At 30.4% G+C, this 21,199-nt stretch overlaps 4 protein-coding genes across 6 annotated transcripts in view; 3 read left to right on the plus strand and 1 right to left on the minus strand.

Moving 5' to 3' along the window:
• The window catches only part of LOC105122439 (laccase-17-like), a 3,057-nt gene extending 1,072 nt beyond the window's left edge, over positions 1-1,985 (plus strand). Inside the window, exons 4-6 of the mRNA XM_011021536.1 lie at positions 100-228; positions 341-1,312; positions 1,518-1,985. Of these exons, the coding sequence (XP_011019838.1) occupies positions 100-228; positions 341-1,312; positions 1,518-1,648 (1,232 nt within the window). The 3' untranslated portion in view covers positions 1,649-1,985. The remainder of the gene's footprint in view (positions 1-99; positions 229-340; positions 1,313-1,517) is intronic.
• Positions 1,986-6,740: 4,755 nt separating this feature from the next.
• LOC105122440 (probable protein S-acyltransferase 16) lies at positions 6,741-10,691 on the plus strand. Of its 2 annotated transcripts, XM_011021538.1 has the most exons (8): positions 6,741-6,981; positions 7,073-7,224; positions 8,207-8,299; positions 8,382-8,483; positions 8,722-8,799; positions 8,971-9,069; positions 9,151-9,246; positions 10,102-10,691. In XM_011021538.1, the coding sequence occupies exons 2-8, from the start codon at positions 7,078-7,080 to the stop codon at positions 10,210-10,212; spliced, it is 726 nt and encodes a 241-aa protein (XP_011019840.1). In that variant the 5' UTR covers positions 6,741-6,981; positions 7,073-7,077; the 3' UTR covers positions 10,213-10,691. The 2 variants fall into 2 exon arrangements, with proteins under 2 accessions (XP_011019840.1, XP_011019839.1); XM_011021537.1 differs by having other exon boundaries at positions 6,741-7,224.
• A 3,202-nt stretch (positions 10,692-13,893) lies between these two features.
• On the plus strand, positions 13,894-16,061 carry FHL (far-red-elongated hypocotyl1-like protein). The gene is made up of 3 exons (XM_011021539.1): positions 13,894-14,021; positions 14,877-15,550; positions 15,709-16,061. Exons 1-3 carry the CDS (start codon positions 13,984-13,986, stop codon positions 15,780-15,782), a joined length of 786 nt encoding a protein of 261 aa, XP_011019841.1. The 5' UTR covers positions 13,894-13,983; the 3' UTR covers positions 15,783-16,061.
• A 342-nt stretch (positions 16,062-16,403) lies between these two features.
• On the minus strand, positions 16,404-19,731 carry LOC105122442 (vestitone reductase-like). Of its 2 annotated transcripts, XM_011021542.1 has the most exons (5): positions 19,547-19,731; positions 18,334-18,861; positions 18,063-18,258; positions 16,770-16,789; positions 16,404-16,698 (listed from the first exon to the last, which is right to left on the minus strand). In XM_011021542.1, exons 1-5 carry the CDS (start codon positions 19,665-19,667, stop codon positions 16,646-16,648), a joined length of 918 nt encoding a protein of 305 aa, XP_011019844.1. In that variant the 5' UTR covers positions 19,668-19,731; the 3' UTR covers positions 16,404-16,645. The 2 variants fall into 2 exon arrangements, with proteins under 2 accessions (XP_011019844.1, XP_011019843.1); XM_011021541.1 differs by lacking the exons at positions 16,404-16,698; positions 16,770-16,789 and adding an exon at positions 17,683-17,968 and having other exon boundaries at positions 19,547-19,729.
• Positions 19,732-21,199: the final 1,468 nt, after the last annotated feature.

The following is a 21,199-nucleotide window of genomic DNA, read 5'->3' on the forward strand; positions in this document are numbered from 1 at the left end:
AATATATATATATATATATATATAGCCACGTATTGTATTAATGAATTTCCATATCCATTCATTTATTTCTGATACTTCGTAAATACACTGAAATTACAGGAGAATGGTGGAAAGCAGACACGGAGAAAATTATCAGCCAAGCCTTGCAAACAGGAGGAGCACCAAATATTTCTGATGCCTACACCATCAATGGTCATCCTGGACTTTTGTATAACTGTTCAGCCAAAGGTACTAATTTGCACCCATAATAGTAACAAATTGCAAGAGTATGGACGCCATAAATTAGTGCAGTAAATACTCTCGGGATTAGCTAAAAATCAAACCAATTTATTTCATGCAGATACATTCAAGCTCAAGGTGAAGCCAGGAAAAACCTATCTCCTTCGTTTGATCAATGCTGCACTTAACGACGAGCTCTTCTTCAGCATTGCAAACCACAGCCTCACTGTGGTTGAAGCTGACGCAGTTTACGTGAAACCCTTTAAAACCCACATTGTACTCATCACCCCGGGACAAACTACCAATGTTCTACTTATGGCCAAAGCTAAGGCCCCAAATTCCACCTTTCTTATGGCCGCTAGGCCATATGCCACTGGCCCAGCCTCCTTTGACAATACAACCACTGCCGGAATACTCGAATATGACCACAACCCTTCCGCAACAAACTCCAAAAGCAAGAACAAGAAACTCCCTCTTCTTAAACCGTCACTTCCAGTGTTTAATGACACAACATTTGCCACAAAGTTTGTCAAGAAAATCCGTAGCTTGGCCAATGCAAGATTCCCAGCTAAGGTCCCAAAGAAAGTTGACAGACGCTTCTTTTTCACAATAGGTCTCGGATTACTCCCTTGCTCACAAAACAAGACCTGCCAAGGACCTAATAACACCATGTTAGCAGCTTCTGTCAACAATGTGTCATTTGTGCAGCCAAATATAGCCCTCCTGCAATCTCATTTCCTTAACCGATCAAAGGGTGTGTACACAACTGATTTCCCTACCAACCCACCTTTCAAATTCAACTATACAGGGACACCACCTAGCAATATCATGACTGCCAAAGGAACCAAGGTGGTGGTGCTTCCTTTCAATACTAGCGTGGAGTTGGTGATGCAGGACACCAGCATTATTGGTGCAGAGAGCCACCCTCTTCACCTCCATGGATTCAACTTCGTTGTGGTTGGTCAGGGTTTTGGCAACTTTGACCCCAAGAAGGACCCTGTCAAGTTCAACCTCGTTGACCCTGCAGAGAGGAACACTGTTGGTGTGCCATCTGGAGGGTGGGTCGCCATACGGTTCCTTGCTGACAATCCAGGTGGGCTTTATAATTTATTATTAGATATATACTATACCTAATGCAAATTATAATGTAGCACAAAAGTTTCAAATCTGAAAGGATTATACTATAGAATATGAATATATACAAATTCTAAGTGATATGCAAAGTAGAGTCCATATCTCCATATTCAAATAAATTTAAAAAAAATGCATGTCTCACTTGTTGATTTTCGGATGAGCAGGAGTTTGGTTCATGCACTGCCATTTGGAAGTACACACCAGCTGGGGCCTGAAGATGGCTTGGGTGGTCAATGACGGAAAACGGCCAAGCCAAAAGCTGCCACCTCCACCTTCTGATCTCCCCAAGTGTTAAAATTCTTTTTTCTTTTCTTTTTCTTTTTCGCCACCGTTTGTCCCGAGTACTTAATTTGTTTTTTTTTCCCTTTTCTTTCGATTTTGATTTTAGTAAGCTGTCTACCCATTCTTTGAATCTTTTTTTTTTTTTACCCTTCCTTGTTTAGTGTTCCTTCAGCTGGCCTGAAGGGTACAATAGTACTCTTAGATCATGATAATTTCTTTGAATTCGAATCTCTAACAACCCCTAAAAAGAGATCGGTGGGTGGGATTTGGACTTTATTTGTAGGAGCTAGCTAGGATTGTAAGACGGGCTATCGTTGTTGAATGAAAAAATAATAATTTCTTTTATTGGATATTTCATTGCTTGCTCGTTGCTTGACGCTGTACACCCTTAGCAGACAATGCGATGTCAGCTCAATTTCTTTCTTATACTCTGACCAATATCTTTGCATGAAATATATGGCAGTGAATACGTATTTTAGCGGATGATTTAATTATAATATATTTATTATTAATAAATATTTATTTATATTTAATTAATAAATCTTGGCTAAATATAAAGTTTATAAGATAAAACTACCTTATAAAAAAATTATAAAGTTATTATAATTATTTTAAATATTTATAATCAATATTCTATTAAAACTAAATATTAATTATATATATTATGTTTCTTTATATGTATATAAAAGCTACCTATGAGGTATGTCTAGAACTAATATATAGGTATATGTTAGATAAAATATATATCTAACTAACTTAAATGATATTTTCATACAGATAAATCACTTACATCTATAAAAAAATTGTATGAGGTATATCTAGAACTAATATATAGATATATGTTAGATAAAATATATATTTAACTAACTTAAATGATATTTTCATATAGATAAATCACTTACATCTATAAAAAAATTTACATGACAATTATCTAGGTGATCATTAAATTTAAAATTAATAAATTATCTTTATATAAAGAATATTATGATGCGATTCTGACTATTCATTGTTCTTATCAAGAGTTATAGGTGAGTAAATATTGGATATAACATAAACTATATGAAAATATTTTAGTAATAAATAAAAGGTTCCTCACCCTATAAAAATTTTAAAAAATATATTCAATATGTTCTCAAATAGTATTGATTATGAAATATTTGACTAAGATGAAATGAGATTTATAAAGAATTTCAAATTTTATTCAAAGAATTGATGATTATGGTGTTGAGAATAAAAATGACTTAATAAAATACACATGTTTCATTATCTAAATCAGAACATTATCGATAAAGGAATATTAATTATATTAAAAAACTGGTAACCAAAATATTAATACAAACCACTTATGATGATTTTAATATTCGGGGATCATGACAAGTTTTTAAATATTATACTTGATTTTCAAATATAAATCAATTAATTTTTAAATTGATAATATATTTAATTATTTAATTCTATTTTATTCAGAATTATAATTTATATTTGAGTCATACATATAGGAATAATTAATTAGCAATTAAAATAGGATGATTAATTAAATGTGACTTGGTTGTAAATAAATTTTATAAACTGAAAATTAGATTTGATTGAATAAATATTTAAAATTATCATGAAATAATAATAATATATGTGACATTATTTAAAAAAAAATTGATATTTTATCATTTAAATGATTTTTAGGTTTCTCTATAAATAAAATATTATGTTTTTTTTATTTTCCATGCATAAAAAAATATGTTACTTGGAGAAACACTAGAAATACAAAAAAAGAAGAAGTTAGAACTCGAAAATAAAACAATCCATCTCCCTTAAAAGGATTTGGTAGTTTGTCAAGATTACCATTAAACATCAAACACTTGAAAAATATATAGATTATAACTATTTAATTTTAAATTAATTATTTAAAGCTAAAACAAATCTAATTTTTAAGTAATGTCCATATAAACTCTAGATTTATTTTAACAAGTCCTCGAAATTTTTAAAAAAATTAAATTTATTATTTCCACTGTATCTTTGTTTTTCAAAAAAAATCCAATAATGGGTATATTTCTATCTTGTTCACGGCAATATTGAAACAGAAAAGAGGAAATCAAAATTTCTACAGGTTTTTATCTTTAATTTTAAGGTTCTTTTTATCCAAAACATGAAACTGCAAACAAATTTAGGACCTAACATAGATTTTCAAAACATACATTGAAAAAAATACAACAAGGTTGTTATTTTGTGTTATATGATAAAAAAGTGTGCTGAAATTGAAAAATGGAAAAAGAAAAATCATCATAATTAGCACTTTAAATTTTATTTTTATTTAATACCTATTTAGATGCTCCACCTTCACTTTTATCTATTTAGTTTAAATTTATGAAATCTATTTTTTATAAAAGTGAAGATGAGACTACTTTCTTATCCCACACGAGTCATTATTTAAAGAAAAAAGTATAAGGATTGAAAAAATAAAATAAATCAAGAAAATAAAGTAGTATTTTGAAAAATTAAATTAAATTAAATACTATGAAAAATATAATATTTTAAAAATAATTAGATATTTTTTTCAATATGAAATTGTGATAAAAAATAATATTATTTAAATTCAAGATAATATTTATTTATTTAAAATTCAAAATTCAAAATTCAGAAGAGTTTTTTTTTAATTAATAAAATTATCTCTACCATAATTGTTTTCAAGAAGTAACAGATGAGACATGAGTTTTGAAAGTTTTTTTAAATAAGTTTTTAATTGTGTTATTATTATTATTATTTTCTATTTAAAATCTCTAACAATTACTTAAAAAACTCGAAATCCAAAATCACACGTACGGGGTCCTTATCACAGCCGTCTTTGTTTTCTTCACACAACCACTACTCTCCCCGCTCAAGATGAGGTGATCTATTACACCGAGGAGGAAATAAATTTGAAAAAAAAAAGATAAAAGAAAAAGAAAATGATACTTGTAGAAATCCATTGTTAGGTCAAAAGAGAGCGCAAAAGATGCCATTAAAAAAATAAAAAAATAAAAAATAAAAAAATTGTTCATATATTGAATTATTCTTTTTATGATTTATTCCCTTAATAATCCAATATTTGATTTTCCTTGCTGCTATATTAGCTTCCTCGTATACTTAAAAATTACCATTTAAATTGTTTTCTTTTGTAAATGTTTAAGATATCAAATATATGTTCAAATAGTATTAATTTAGTTTCTAACTAATAAGATTTTGATTAGATTGGAGTTTTCACACATTAGATAAGGGATTCAAAATCAAATTCACCAAACTAATTTCGATCCTTTTTCTTTATGATTAAGTTATAAATAACACCTATTTTTAACAAAATTAATTAATTCTCTTATAGTTCAGCCCCTCTCTCAATTCATATTCTTTTTTAATTTAAATTATCTTTTATTTTTTAAAAATAAAATAAATAAAAGAGAAGGAGTAAGATGAGATAGTTTAATTTGTTAAGAAGGATTTGTTTTTGAAGGAAATTAATTAACTAATAAAACATGAAAGGTCAGAACTAAATCACTACAAATACATTCATAAGATACTATTCATTAAAATAATTTTATTTTTATATTTTTAATTTAACACTTTAACAAATTAATATTTTTATATTTTTTTTCAATTTTATAATTTTATATTATATTATTATAAGAATTTTGATTTGTATTTTTTTAATTTTATTTTTTTAGGTTATATATTAGGTTTTTTTTCTTGATTTTAATCTTTAATATTAGATTTGTTGCAGGGGGGATTTTATATTTTGTTTAGATTTAGTTTCTATAAATTTATCTAACTTTATAACCCAAGTTATGAATTTCACATGTTTATCTGAATTGTTTTTTTTTGTTACTTTTTTCTAATTAATTTTTCTAATTTATCTTTCAATATTAAGTTGGTTAAAAATTAAGCTCTATAATTATTTTTTATTTACTTTCTATATAATTATTCTAATATCATGATTTGGATTACAAGTTTGGTAAATTGACTCGTATTTACTCTTTTTTTCTATTATTTTTTAATTGAATATTTTTTTTTCACTTCACCATCCAACACTTATTCTATATTATTTTTTGAGAATTGAGTTTTTTATTTTATTTTTATTTTATTTTTTTGTGAATTTATTTCGGTGTAGTGAATTTTTTTCTCAATTTTAACCACTAACATCGGATATATTGAAAATGAAGTTTCATAGTTTATTTATTTATTTTTTATAAAGTTATTCTAGTTTTATGATTTAGATCACAAGTTTAACATGTTAGTCTAAATTGAATAATTTTTATCTTTTTTAATAATATTTTTCTGATTTTATCATTTAATATTGAGTTGGTTAGAAATTGAGTTTCATGAAATATTTTTGACTTACTTTCTATAAAATTATCCTAAACTCATGATTTAGATTGTGGGTTTGATATAGGTTAACTTAGGTAGTTCTTTTTTTTAATAAAAAAATTTCTTTTAATTTTTTTTTCAACATTGAGTTAAGTATTTAGTCTTAATAACTTATTTTCATATTGATTTTTATGGTATTATCACAATTTTATAACCTATATCATAGATTTAATAAGTTAACTTAAGTTGATCCAATATATTAAAGTTTTAATATTTTAAAAAATATATTATTTAATATGCCACCGTATTAAAATTTTAAAATAAATATTATCCTATATATATATATCATATTTTAAGTTTATAATAAAAATTAAATTAATAATGCTTGAATTTATTTTCACATTAAAAAAATAACAACTAAACTTATAGCACAACTCAAACCATTGATGTAGTAAAATCTAAATGGAAGGTCACCATACAAATCAAGAGACAGGTAAATATGATATTATAAAAATTAATTAATTAATTTAAATAAATCATATGATTTGAGTTATAATAATAGGGTGTCTAGGAATGATATCCTAGTTTTCTTAAAATATTTTTTATTTAAAAATATATTAAAATAAATATGTATTTTATAGCCGTACCATAAAATAATTTAAAAAAATATATTAAAAAATTATTTTTAATAAATTTTTTTTAAATTTTAATCCTATAAAAAAACATGATAACATACTTGAATAAGGTTTATATACACACTTGAATGAAGAAGGAGAAGAAAGAAAAGGGCTTTGTGGACGCAAAACAGGCAGTGGCCATTTGAGTAGTAAAAGCAAAGAAACCAAACGGCAACATCTTAGAAATTAGAAGCAAGCCGTCACCAACCTCCTCAGCTCTGTCCTATTTTAGTCATTCCCTTCCCTTCCCTTCCCAGAGACGCCGTCGTTTCAACGCCGGTGCCTTTGGTTTCCTTGCCTCCAAACGATGAAGCGACCCCTCAGCTTCTCCCTTCCGGTAACCGTCGTCGTTTCAGCCATACTTTACATTTACTTGTCCACGATCTTTGTTTTTATAGACCGTTGGTTCGGTCTCATGTCTTCCCCAGGCATCATGAACGCCGTCGTTTTCACAGCTCTTGCTCTCATGTCTGTTTTTAACTATGCCATCGCTATCTTGACGGATCCGGGACGGGTCCCTCCCTCTTTCATGCCCGATATCGAAGACTCTGATAACCCAGTCCACGAGATCAAACGCAAAGTAGAGTAACAAAGGACTTTCCCTTTTGGAATTTTCCATGCCATTATTCTGTTTCTGTTAATTTCATTGATTTCTCTGTTAGTTAAGTTGTAAATGTAATAATATATATATATATATATGGGCATTGCGTCAATGTTACAACTTTCTTTATTGCCAAACGGATTAGTAGCTTAAATGAATGTTGTCTGTTGCTATTCAACTGATTTTGATTGCTGCAATATTCCTACGTTGGACAAGTAAGTGTATATTTGTCTAATCCAGTCCAGGTGTTAACACACACGTCTTGTTGACTATGTCTTGTTGTCTGGCTCTCTGAAGTTGATGTTTGGGAAGCTAATTCAGTTTGAAAATTTTGTGCGTTGAAATATTCGACTGTACTTTTTTTCTTTTTGCACTGCAAATTTACAATTTGCAATGTTGATTTTATGAGCTCAAAAGTTCGACTTACTTTGTTTGAAGCCATTTACATTGTACCTGGATGCTTGATTTTGATACATCATTATGAGTTGATGGAAGTTTCAGGGTCTGATTTCATTTTCCGGAAATAGAATGCCATCATGACTTTCTTAACTAGGGTTTTCCTCGCCTCATTCTCTTTGTGGTTGACTGATCTCTTCCCATATCTAATTCAAATGCATACCTGTAAAAGAATAAGATGCTGCTCTGTTCAAATGATTGAGGATGGATGAGTGGTGACCTAGTGGTTACGGCCAACATCCTTCTGGATTTCATGCCAGATGGCTTAAAGTTTAATAGTCACTGTTGCCGTGTGGTTAAATGCATGTTTTAATACATATAGAAACAGAAAGAATATTTTCAATTAGTTGTTTTCTTTATTTAGACGTATGAAATGATCATTGTAACATACAAATGCACATAATACCTGAAATTGCAACATTTCTTGAAAGCAGGTGATTTTCTATATTAGTGAGAAACTCAAGCCCTGGCTTCGCATATATGACACTTCGGTGGATGTTTGCAGGGAGGAGACTTGAGATTTTGCCAGAAGTGTTCTCACTTCAAGCCTCCACGTGCTCATCATTGCCGTGTTTGCAGAAGATGCGTGTTGCGAATGGTATGCATGATCTAAGTTTTCATTCATCCCTTGTCTCAAATGTCCTTGTTAATCTGTTAAAGTGCCACCTGTTGATTGTAAGGACCACCATTGCATTTGGATAAGTAATTGTGTGGGCCATGCAAACTATAAGGTCTTCTTCGTCTTCGTTGCGTATGCTGTAATAGCATGCATCTACTCCCTGGTATGTAACCATTTATGTCCAACATCATTTGATCATGTTCTCTTGAGAATTGAACTGTTTCTTTATCATTCTGTAACTTTAGCTTTCAATTGTTTGGTTGCCATTGTCCTCTATTTCATATGGCATTCCACCTTTCCCCTCTCAAGCTTTTACACTATTGAACTACAGTTGGTGGATGACAACAGAGAAAGTCTACAAATTCATTTTCTTTACGATTCTCCGCGCTTAAAATTTTCAGGTCTTGCTTGTTGGTAGTCTAACTGTTGACCCTCAAAAGGATGAGCTGCAAAGTGGTGACTCTTTCAGAACCATATATGTATGTCCACTTAAATTTCATTATTTTCCAAACCATATATGAATGTATGTATGTCCCTGTATATTTCATTCTTTTCCAAATCATATATGTATGTATGTTTGTCTCCATAAATCTCATTTTTTCTGCTAGTACATAATACATTAAACTCAGCGCATTACTTTACTATTGCAGGTCATTTCTGGGCTGTTGCTAGTTCCGTTAAGTGTGGCACTTGGTGTTCTTTTGGGTTGGCATGTGTACCTCATTTTGCAAAACAAAACCACTATCGAGGTTATTGGAAATTAATAAATTATTGTTTCATAACTTTTCTAATGCCTGATTTATTCCTAAATTTTTATGGTATCTTGATAGTACCATGAAGGGGTGAGAGCTATGTGGCTAGCAGAGAAAGGAGGGCATGTCTATAAGCACCCATATGATGTGGGTGCTTATGAAAATCTGACAACGGTGAGAACACTGTGCCCTTTTCTTTATTTTTTTTTTCTTGGCTGAAAAATTTGTGATTGACATGATGCATCTTTGGAAAATTTTACCATAGTTGGTTTTCATCTCCTCTGTGCTGATACTTTACCCCTATTGTCGTTTCTCCTTAAATGACACTGATTTAATCTCTCGAGGAACATGAGAAGGCTTGAATGTATTTTATAGCTTTCAGGTTGCTGTTTCTGTGTAGATGCATCCTGCATCCCAGCGTGTTTACACAGTCATGATCATGTGTGATGTTTTAGTGTCCATCTTGGTTGAAGCACTCCACATTTATTCAAAGTGGATATAAATTCAAGTTGTTTGGTTTCTTGATGAAAACTATTAGTCTCCACATGCTCCAGGTCCTTGAAACTTGGGACTTTCTACTGTGTTGAGTTGTGTATCACAGCACCTCTGTAGTCCATTCAACTTAAGCTAAATGGTTCCACCACATCAATTGCAAGACCTATTTGGTTCAACCACATGAGCTGCAAGTAGCTCATCAAATTGCAGAACCACTAAAGCTAGAAAGGTGACCCACTCTAGAGACAGGCTATGCTTAATTGCTCCATGTCCAGCTGTGGCAGCTGTCTGGACCAATTTGAGCTTCTTAGGTATGGTTTATGTTTGCCCAACTTATGTTACCGTGTCAAGGCCCTGTAGCTTGGCTAAATTGGCCTGTTTAGACAATTCTGGTTAGCTACCGCCTTTCGAATTGTGGTGTATGATTTGTTAAAGTAGTATAAATTTAGCTGACACTTAAGGATTGGGACAATTATATTCTGCATGTCAATTCATGAACTGACTCAATTTTTTTTTTTTGGGGGACTGCTCTAGGTCTTGGGTCCAAGTATCTTCTGCTGGGGGTGCCCAACATCAGGACATATTGGTTCAGGTCTCCGCTTCCGTACAGCCTATGATAGTATGAACAGTGCATCCGTGAGATAATCAAGATACATTATGTATCAGTGTAACTCCATTAGCAATTGCAGGGCTGGATGATTGTTGATATTGAGATGCTGTCGTTCAGCCCCCATTTATCTGCCCCAACTTGTAGACGTTTTATTTGGCGTGGCCCTTGAATTACCACCGCGCAACCATAGAACCAAGAGTCTTAAGAAAGGCTGTTGTCTGCTATATTTGAGGAAGGCAAAGTGATGTGAGTGGCCGGATCAAGTACGAATCAGTTTGGGAAGCAATTTGGTATAGCAAAGTGCAGTTCCGTGTCTTTATTTTTTTGTCCTGCTCTTGTTTTGGGGAATTTCAGGATAATGTAGAGCTCACAGACGATTAATACATTATGTATAAACAAGGATTTCGAATCCTTGATCTCACCTACATGAACGCTTATAACTTAGAATTGTAAGATTTGTAACATCGAACAATAAATTAATGAAGCAATTTTGTGTTTTTTGCCTTCATTATCATACCCGGATTGCATATCCTATTTTCCCAGATATCTTTGATCAATAGCTGCATCATTGTATTATGAATTTTCCAAGAATATGAGCCTAATTCAGTGTGCAAGTGTGCCGTGTGTATATGTATAATAATAGGAGGGGGTTCTTTTCTAAATTTATAGATTCATAAATATTTTAGTCTCAAATCTGTTACTTAAAGGTTTCAATTATTTTGAATTAATATAATTAAATATTATTTTGTTAAATCAAGCATTAAATCAATATCAAAATTTATTATTAATATCATGAGGATCATTCATCAAGTCAATTGAAATAAGTCATCAAGTTTAATTTCAAATCCAATCAATATAAAAGGATCAAATAAAAATAAAATGATTATAAAATTAAAAATAAAAATATAGCCGATAACCATTGCAATCAAGAGTTGATTGCATATTCAACATATGTTGCATTTTCATTTTTTCCTCTAATATATCTTTCCCTTCATATTGTCTCTCACATTCATGATTTCAAACAACATTTACTGGTTCATTGAGCTTCAATTTGACAAAAACAAACTATAATTATTGCTAAAAATAATAATTAAATAGCAAAGACCAAATTTAACAAAAAAAAATTGACTTGTTAATTTGTTATTTTAGAAAGGATAAATCACAAAAATCAAAGAGAGAGAAGAGAGAGGATAATAAAAAAATAAAAAAATTAGTCACCGGGTTGGAGCCTTGCCATCGTCGTGTGCTACCTCGTAAGAAAGCTCTAATTGAGAAGATTTCAATGATACCAAGAAATTCAACCATTGGAGGTTGGAGGAAGACACACACGTTACCATAATATGACAACCTCCTTCACTTATTACACACGTTATCTACTTCTCCATTTTAGTATGTGGTTTGGTAAAAAAAAAAAAAGAGTTTGAGCATTTCTTTCAATTTCAAATTCGGTTCCTAAAAATTCAAATATTTCAAATCAATAAAATTGCATTTTATTTTGCCACATCTATCATTAATTGAGTTTTGAAAATTTTTCTAAGAACTCAAAATCAAATTAAAAAAAAATAAATCATCAAGTTTAATCCCCCTAAACATCATAGGAAAGACTCTAAATGAAAAAAAAAAGTTGAGTGACAAAAAAATATTAAAAAGGGATTGAACATATAATCTAGAACAACTAAAATAAATTATTAAACTCATTCTCATATCAACTCAATACAAATACAGAAGATCAAATTAAAAAAATAATTTAAGTGATAAAAAAAAATTATATTGTAAAGAACTATTACAGTCATTGGTATTTTGTTTCTTGGTCTATAGTGAAATCAATAAACATTTTTGTTTCTTTTTAATTTTCGAGTCCTTCATTTTTCTGGAACATATTTTTCTGGAACATTGAGTGGATAGATAATATTAATTTATAAAAGTTTTTTTTTTATACTGTTTTCATGTTTTTTTTTTTTAAAAAGGAGATTATAAGTAGGTTTTAGTAAACAAATATTTGGATTCATGGTGAAATGAAGCTCGTGTCATCCTTCAATAGTTCTATATGATATGAAATAATGTTGTGTCTGAGTCATTATATAAAAAAAAAGCTCGAGTCATTCACTATACATTCACATTTCATTCTCAAACAAAATTGTTTAACTAGTTATGAGAGGGAAAAACTATTTTGTTCATAAGGTGCACTTATTATTATTATATTGATTAAGCATAAATTAAAGTTTTTGTATTTTAGATGCATAATAAAATAACTTAAATAACCTTAAAGGCAAACAAAATTAAAATTGGAATTCAAGGGACATTTTGTTTTTTAACGCTTTAATTACATAGTAAAATAACTATATTACTTTTAAAAGTGAAAAATAAAAATCAATATCTAGGAAAAATTTTATTGTTTCATTATGATTTTTTAGTTATAATTAATTTAAATAAGAGGAAACCAAGTTTTTTAATAAATATAAATATAAATAAAAAAAATAAAAGTTATTAAAATATACGTTGTATACACTAGTGAGTGTGAGGTACTCAGATTCTTTGAGTAACATGTTTGACTCTTTCTAATAGTCAAATGCCACCTTCCGTGATGACATTGAAAGTATCTTGTTGTTCTCTTCATAAGAGAGTAGCAATTGAGTTATAATGAATTATTTTTCATCATTCTTTTCTTTTTTTTCATCTCGAATTTCATACCAGTCCTTTAAAAAATTAAATGTGTCCTATCAATTTGTATTAGTATCAATTTTGATTTTGACTTTTTTATTGTTATTTGTTTTTATTTTAAGACTGCTTAAAGATTTTTTCCTTAACATTTTATTTTATTTTATTTTTTTATACAATTTGTTCATTATTCTTTTAATTTTTATTTATTTTTTATTTTAATCTTGGATGATTAGGAATTTTACTATGTGATTTTTTTGTATTTTTCTTCTATGAGGTAATCTTGGTCTCATAATATGGATTACAGGTTTTAAAAATTACCCAAGTTAAACTTTGGTCTTTTTTTAAGGTTTTTATTTTTAAATCTAATCATTTAACATTTAACATTAGGTTATTAGACTATGAGTTTCATGATTGTTTAAGTTATTAGACTATGAGTTTCATGATTGTTTTTGCTTTTTTTTTGTGTGGTTATTATAATTTCATATTATGAGTCATGAATTAACTTAGGTTCACACAAGGTTTTTTATAATTTTTTTAAATTGATTTATTTCTTCTCATTTTCACTTTTCATTATTTAGTTTGCTTGATAATAAATTTTTATTTTTTAATTCAATTTCTTCTATGCAGAATTATTATGATTTCATGATCAAATAATGAATTTAACATGATGACTCAAGTTATTATTATTTTTTTTAAATTTTTTTATTTTTTAGTTCATTCTTCAATATTTTATTTATTATTAATTAAGCTTTATATTTTTTTTTATAATAATATTATCTCATTCATATTGAACTTTTACTTTGTTCTCAAATAATATTATTGAAATCTTTTAATATTATTTAAAAGGTATTTTTTTAATAATATTGATAAACATTTATGTTTTAATTTTTTTAATTTTTTTATAATTATAATATTAAATTACCTAAGTTTATTAAGAATTAATAAATTAACTAGTAGTTTTTATTATTATTAAAAAAAATTAACCGATGTCACGAAGGAAGGCACGGTAACCTTTTTAGTGATGCCAGAGCTCCGGTTCCTATTAGGTCGTGCAAGACACGCTCCATAGTGGCGCATCCAGTTGGATCACCACTGTTAGTTATAATCTCACAGTCCCATCTCATTTCGTTGTCTCTCTGCCTGATATGGATGAAGATAGCGATGACCTATCTGGGATTAACAGGTTTGCTTCCTGAATTTTTGGTTCCCTTGCTTTTTAATCACCATTTCTCCTGGAAGAAACCTCAGATTTGGTGAAGGAAGCATGTTGAGACTTGTGGTTTGATTTTTATTGTTGCATAAATCAGCTGAAATGTGCCAATTGTTTTTCCTTTTGTAATATTGTAGAAACGATCTTTGTTTGAACATCAAAGGAATGGTTTTTATTTCTGTTTAAATTGAAGTAGTTAAGCTAGTATCTCAAACATTTCTTGCAGTTCTATACAAAATTACTGAACATATAGAGTAAGGTGGCGCAATTGAATAGATTTTAATATTTCTTGCTATTTTTTTTTCTGTTTTCTTCGGCTAAAAGAAATTCAGCTATTGTTTTGTATGATCCTGGACGAGAAAATGTATAAAACATATAGATAACAAGGTTAGCGGCAGCTTGTTTTGGTTCAAGGCTAGGTTTTAATTTTCTGTCTCCTTAGTTTGTAGCTTCTCTGTCAAAAATCCATTCATTTGCATTATTTGTTGGGACTTAAATGCTTAAAGAATTTAAATTATTGAATAGGATTGAAACTATGTCGATGTATTATTTATTCATTAAAAAGAGATGTTCTTAGAATATATGAATCTAATGCTTTTACCTAGTCTCCGTAGTAAGATGGAATTGGAGGAGAGAATTATGTTTTGAGCATCTTCTCGTATTTGTGGTTAGCAATAATGGAAACTTCTTCATCTCCTTAGTGTGCATTTTTATCCAAATTGATTATCATGTACTTTTGCTTCTTGTCCATATTATCAGAAAAACAGCTTCTTACTCGTCGTATGGTGTTCTTTTTATATTTTATATTTTTTCCACTTTTGCTTTCAGCTTCCAGTTCAAAGAAGCACCCAACTCCAAATTGTTTTGCTTAAACAAGAAAAGGAAGTTGCAGGATGAGCAATTAGGCTTGCCCATTCCAAAGCATAAATGCTGGGATCATCGCTTACCTCTTGAAACTTCCACAATATATGAAGAAAATCAAGAAGAGAAAGACTTAATCACACATATGATCAAGGAAAATGCTGAAAGACGGGCCATTGATGAAGGATCAGATCCTGAATCAGCTAAAGATAGCAATAGCTTTGTTGGAGATTCTGACTCTGCCATGTCTGTGTCTGGCGAAACTAAATTGGAGATGGAGGTTTCAAAGATATGGTCACCCGACAGGCCCTCAACTTCATCATATAACTGGGGCAACAGTCTCAAGGATACGCAATATTCTCCAGATAAAGCTGCAGCTCCAAGACATGCTGGAAAAGAGGAATTGGTTATTGTGGAAGGGGAGGATGATCATTGCTGTCATTATGATGGACTGCAAGTATATCAGAGTCTTGAAGAGCCCATCCTAGAAATTGAAAGCCCTTTAAATTACGGTTGCTCTGAGTTTGGGACTGACAACATTGAGCCATGTACAGATAAAGAAGTTGATGACATTCTCTATTCCAATGAGTTGAATCTAAATGGCCATGTCCTTTCATCTGAAGGATGGGCCGTCAGCCAAGGTAGTTTAATTTGCCAGGATACCTGTGGTTTGCAAATTCATGGGTTCAAACCATGCCATCTTATCTCTGTCCTCTTTTGCTTGTTTAAATGACAACATAATTTGAATAGTATTTGCCTGCATTTGTATTTAACTTGATGTCATTTACTTTGATTGCAGATGCTCAATCAGGCCTCAGAAAACCAACCATTGATCAAGAATTTGAGCAGTACTTTTCCATGCTTATGATGTAACAGTGAACACTTATATTTAGTACAACATATCTGTTGCTTGTGACTGATTAGAGTGCCAGTCAAAATGTAAAGTAGCTTTCCTTTTTCTGGCATGGGATAATTGCAAGTGGTTCAATTTAGATATAGCGATGCCCTTTTCCTTCCAATGTTTTGAACCAGCTTAGTCTTGCTTGCTGAACACAGCTGTTTACTGCTTCTCAATGGTTCTTGTATCACACAATTTGTAAACCTGTAATTATATTGACCGAGGTCAGTCTTCACGGATCCTCATGTTGGTCGCATGGATTGAGAATTTGCGAGGAAATAACTCAACTTCTTAATGCAGTGCTTGATTCAGTATAAAATGAAGATCGGGAATAAAAGGTAACAATCGCACCAGCAGAGAATCGAGCCCTGGTCTGTTCCGTGCCAGGTTACGGTGCGTTTCCTCCGTAAACTATTTCTTAATATGGTGTGATTCCCAGGCTGCCGAAGCATCAAGGAAGGCTATGTGGGGTGCATATCGAAATTAAAAATATCATTGGTACGTGCTTGCAAATGATGGTGGACATTTGTTTATTTAAATTTTATTGAGTATTCTTCAGTTAACCAACGTTGCCTAAGGTTTTCTCTAACAGGATCTTCCACAAAATCTTCATTTTATTCCTTTTCAGTATCTGGTTTCCACTGTTTGACACTGAAAATTGTATTGGTGGTTTCACGGAGGCCGAAGAATACACGTCAGTAATATTTCTATAAATACGAATCCAACTCTTGTTGAACTAGAACACACCGGAGAACTTGTAGTTTTTTCATAGAAGCCTAGTATGAACTAGAGAGAACCTTTTTCCTTGCGGCATTGAATTGCTCCATCAAACATGTCGTTAATCCCATACTTGTATTCGAAACCAGTATCCAGTAGTTGGGTCTAATGGCCAAGGCTTTTAACCTCCAGATATCTGCCAAGAAAACGAATTCAAACAACTTGTTTACATTTTCAAGACTAACTTTTAACCTCCTTCAGATATCTGCCAATAAAACGAAATCAAACAACTTGTTTACATTTTCAAGACTAAAATTGAATGTTGGGAAAAGGATAAGAATTACTCACTCCAATGTTGATATCGGGCGCTCAGGGTACTTGGCAGAAAGAAGATTATTCATCTCTTCGATTGTTAGCTTGTCTGAAGAACAAATATACCTCCCTCTTGCTTCAAGGTATTCAAAGAGGAAGATATATGATCTAACCGCATCATCAATGTTTAGATGTTTATCTTACCCAAAAAAATAATTCATGAAGATACTTTTGTTTTTTTCAATTTAATTTTATGTTTTTAAATCAATTTAGAGATATTCAGAGTCGGATGATTGGGTTATTAAGATTCTACAAATATTTTTTAAGTATTTTTCGGTCAAACAAGTTAAAATATAATTTTAACCCAAAAAAACTAGATCAATTATTATATTTTTTTTTTATTTTAACAAACTATATATATCATCAATTTTTTTTTAAAAAAAAACCAGACATGTGATCTTACCTTAACAAGCCCATATACACTTTATTTTTTTTTGGTTGGGCCACACGCTTAAGTGTGGATATTTTTTTATGTTTTATGTTTTTTGTTTTTGGGTTATAAAAATAATTCATGAATATTCCATTAAAATAAAATTTTTATTTTTTAAAATTCTTTTGAAGTAATTGTATCACATTGATTAGTTTCTTTTTTGCTGATCACATATAAAATATTGAAATATTTTTTTAAAACTTGATTTTAAGATGTTTTTACAGTTGAAAAACATGTTTTTATTAAAACAATCAAACGATACAGTGCGATAACAAGGAGACTAAATTTAAATAGAAGATATACATTTTTGTTAAATATTTAGACTATTGAAACTCCTATAAAAATTTATTTATTTTAGATAAAACTATTATTCCATAAGGTACTTGAGATTCTTTAAGATATAAATCTTCATTATTACAACATTAAATAAGAACAGGTTTCGGACAATCGCCTCGCAGGAGCACATGGGAAAGCGGCTAGTTTGTCCTAGATTCATTGAATCAGAGAAGACCCTTTTCTTTGCAGCATTGAATGGCCCCGTCAAACATCTCTTCAAGCCCGTACCTAAATTTGAAACCAGAATCGACTAGTTTCTTCGAGGATAAACCAGGGATTTTAAGGCCTTCAACATCCTTTAAATATCTGCCGAAAAAGAAACATTAACACCTACGTACTTTCGGATTTTAAGATCAAGTGAAGAATGCTGCAGAATTATTAAGGGCTAAGAATTACTCACTCTAATGTTGGTATTGAGTACTCAGGATACTTGGCAGAAAGAAATTCAGACATCTCTTCAAGTGTTATAGCGTCTTTAGAACAAATATACCTCCCTTTTGCTTCAGGATATTCAAGAAGGAAAATATGTGCCCTAGCCACATCATCAATGTGTACCATGGGTGCGTTAATGAGTGACCCGTACTGTTCCCGATCACCTGAAACGATGTCCGTGAGGCCAACAGCTTTCTGAAGAACACCATAGAAGGAAGAGCTCGGAAAAGAGAACTTACCCAGCAACATTGCCAAGGAAATGCGAACTGAAAAAGGCATGTGTGGACAGATGAAGGGGCCATGAATGTAGGTTGGGGTTAAAGTTACAAGGTCCAATCCATGTTCTTGTGCGAATTCAAAAGCTCTTTTCTCCGTTAAAGTTTTGGAAACAAAGTAAGGGCCTAGGAGCAAGTTTGAGGCTTTGATATAATGAACATCGCTCCAGTAAGCTTCGTCCATCATCTCCACACCACTGCCATTATAAACTACCGCTGATGCACTAGAAGTCAACACAACTCGCTTCACTGTCTTTGAGTTCAAGCAAGCCTTCAAGATTCCTATTGTTCCATCAGTTGCTCGTTGGATACCTACTTCCTCAGGTTCTCCATTTCCAAAATCTAGAGTTGGGGAAGCTACATGAAAGACCCCAATACATCCTTTAATAGCCACGTCAAAGCCGCTGGGTTCACTTAAATCTGCATAGAAGATTTCTAGCCTCTCTGATCCTCCTGGTAGACTCGTCAGGAAGCTAACGTCCCTCTTGTGTTCTAGTCACATATACAACACAAAGTTAATATATTGAAAATCTTTAAATTTTTATTTTATTTTTTTAAATAGTGATTAATCTTTAAATTATTTTGATAATTTCATAATATTTCAAAGAGAATATTATAATTTATCTTTAAATTTTATATATTAAATTATATATAGATAAGTTATTTTTACAATATGTATGGATTAAAATGAAAATTATATGAGGTTGAAAATAAAAATTAACTTTGGAGATAAATAAAAACAAATTTATAAAAATAAAAAAAGGTAAAACATAAATGTATTTCTATTTTTTATTTCTTATAAAATTAAATTTTTATTTTTATCATACCAATTCAGTTAATAAATAATTTAACGATAAAAATACTAAAAATTAAATGGTTTGTTTTCCTGTAATTTTAAATTCGAGACTTTTACTTAATAATATAATAATTATTAAAAATTTATATAATTATTAATTTTAAATTTTATAAAATTAGTTAAAATATATGAAAGTAAATTTCAACATCTATGTTAAATTAACATAAACAACTTTTTTTATGATTTATCAATTAATATATTATTAATTTATTTTATTACAAGCATGCAAAATCCTTCTATTTCTCAATGGATTAATTTTATGATATTGAAATTTTTCATCTGTCCTAACATAACATAAGAGGAAATGAATACAGAACTTACCTGGGTGAGGTCTAACAGTCGTGTTAACAGAGTAGCCTTGCTCCAGGAGCTTCATGATCAGCCACGAGGCTACGAACCCAGTCCCCCCTGTAACGCATACTCTGCCTCTCTCTCCTTCCATCTCTCTCTCTCTCTCTAAATTAAGATGAGTTCAAATGATATTGTGGTGGTAGTGGTGAATCTTCTTCCATCTCTAGCTAGCTTTTGTAGCCACTGAAAGAAACGTGTCAATCCTTCATTGTTATTTTTGGGCGCGGCGCATTGGAGCAAAAACTGCCATTTACTTGACTTTTCAAGCAATCACTTGGAATTTTCTTGTCCTAACATTTCCCCTTCAAATTGCAGAAGCGGTTGATCTGTTTAGACGGTAAGGGCTATTTGAGTGATTGTAATTAATTTTGAAAGTGTTTTTTAGATTTGAAATATGTGAAAACAATATTTTTTATAATTTATTTGATATTAATATATTAAAATAATTTAAAAATATATAAAAATATTAATTGGAAGATAAAAAATAAAATAAAATTTAATATTTTTTAAAATATAAAAAGAAACAGGAGCTAAAAGTAGCATGTCGACCGCAGGATGCCGCTCTCTGCTTTTTATTAACGACAATTGAACTCTTTGGCCATCTTTTGCACACAGCTCACAACGCCATGACGATGCAAGTCTTTAAATCTTGTACGGATCCTTCGAACCATTATTCCTTGGACGAAGCGTTCTGGTCAACTGAGCTGCTGCACTTGTCCAGCAATCCGGCCGTCATTATTCTGGATCAGGAATTTTATAGTGCGGAAAGAAGATGAATTTTTTTTTTAATATATAATTTTAAAGGTTTGGGTCACCATCACATATTTTAAATATTAAAAATTATAATTGATTTTCAGAATAGAATAAAAAAAACTAATTATGTATTGAGAGGATAATATTACCTCTATTATACTATAACTAAGCTATATTATATTTTTTGTTTATTTGATTATTATCAAGTTATTATTGTGTTCTTTTAACTGTTAGCTTGTTTATTGGATAAAGTAAGTCTACTCCGACAATATGGACCATAGTTTCATGAATTAAGCCTAACTATTCTAAACCCAAATTATATTTTTTGTATTTTTTTAAATATTAAAAATATATTATAAATTTATAATTCTTGATATTAAAAATAAATAACTATTTTTTTTATATTTTTAAAATTTAGATCAAACTCTAATACTTCCTGTAAAATTTATACATGCAAAAAAAAAAGAGAAAAGATTACGACATAAATAATGAAGTTAAAAAAGGTTTGCAATAGTGATTTGTGGTCTCGATTCCAAAGTACTGACAAAAAAATCTGTTACACTCTTGATATTTTCATTTGAAAATGGAAAAATAGAAAATGTCATATGCCTATGTTTGTGAATCTGCTTTTGGATTAAAATATTGCACAGCTAATTGTCATGGTTAGTGTCAAAAAGTGTGTGAACTACACAAAAACATGCTATCCTCTGCAAGTAATGTAAGTGAAATATCAATGTTAATCAATTTATGCTTAAGAGCACATGATGGGCTGTTTTACCTATTTAGCACAGTAGTTGTCATTCTCTTGAAGAATATATATATATATATATATATATTAGAGTAGTCAAAGGAAGAAAGGTCAAGTGAGCC

This window comes from Populus euphratica, unplaced genomic scaffold, assembly GCF_000495115.2.
Source record: "Populus euphratica unplaced genomic scaffold, PopEup_1.0 scaffold20.1, whole genome shotgun sequence".
Taxonomy (NCBI): Eukaryota; Viridiplantae; Streptophyta; class Magnoliopsida; order Malpighiales; family Salicaceae; genus Populus; species Populus euphratica.

Coding starts and splice junctions, on each gene's coding strand:
- FHL (XM_011021539.1), top strand. CDS start 13,984: ATGGATGAAGATAGCGATGACCTATCTGGGATTAACAG. Junction 14,022..14,876: donor GACCTATCTGGGATTAACAG/GTTTGCTTCCTG, acceptor TTTTGCTTTCAG/CTTCCAGTTCAAAGAAGCAC. Junction 15,551..15,708: donor AGGATGGGCCGTCAGCCAAG/GTAGTTTAATTT, acceptor CTTTGATTGCAG/ATGCTCAATCAGGCCTCAGA.
- LOC105122442 (XM_011021541.1), bottom strand. CDS start 19,667: ATGGAAGGAGAGAGAGGCAGAGTATGCGTTACAGGGGGGACTGGGTTC. Junction 18,259..18,333: donor TTCCTTGGCAATGTTGCTGG/GTAAGTTCTCTT, acceptor ACATCGTTTCAG/GTGATCGGGAACAGTACGGG. Junction 17,969..18,062: donor TACTCAATACCAACATTAGA/GTGAGTAATTCT, acceptor CTTTTTCGGCAG/ATATTTAAAGGATGTTGAAG.
- LOC105122440 (XM_011021537.1), top strand. CDS start 6,952: ATGAAGCGACCCCTCAGCTTCTCCCTTCCGGTAACCGTCGTCGTTTCA. Junction 8,800..8,970: donor ACTCTTTCAGAACCATATAT/GTATGTCCACTT, acceptor TTACTATTGCAG/GTCATTTCTGGGCTGTTGCT. Junction 9,070..9,150: donor AAAACAAAACCACTATCGAG/GTTATTGGAAAT, acceptor GTATCTTGATAG/TACCATGAAGGGGTGAGAGC.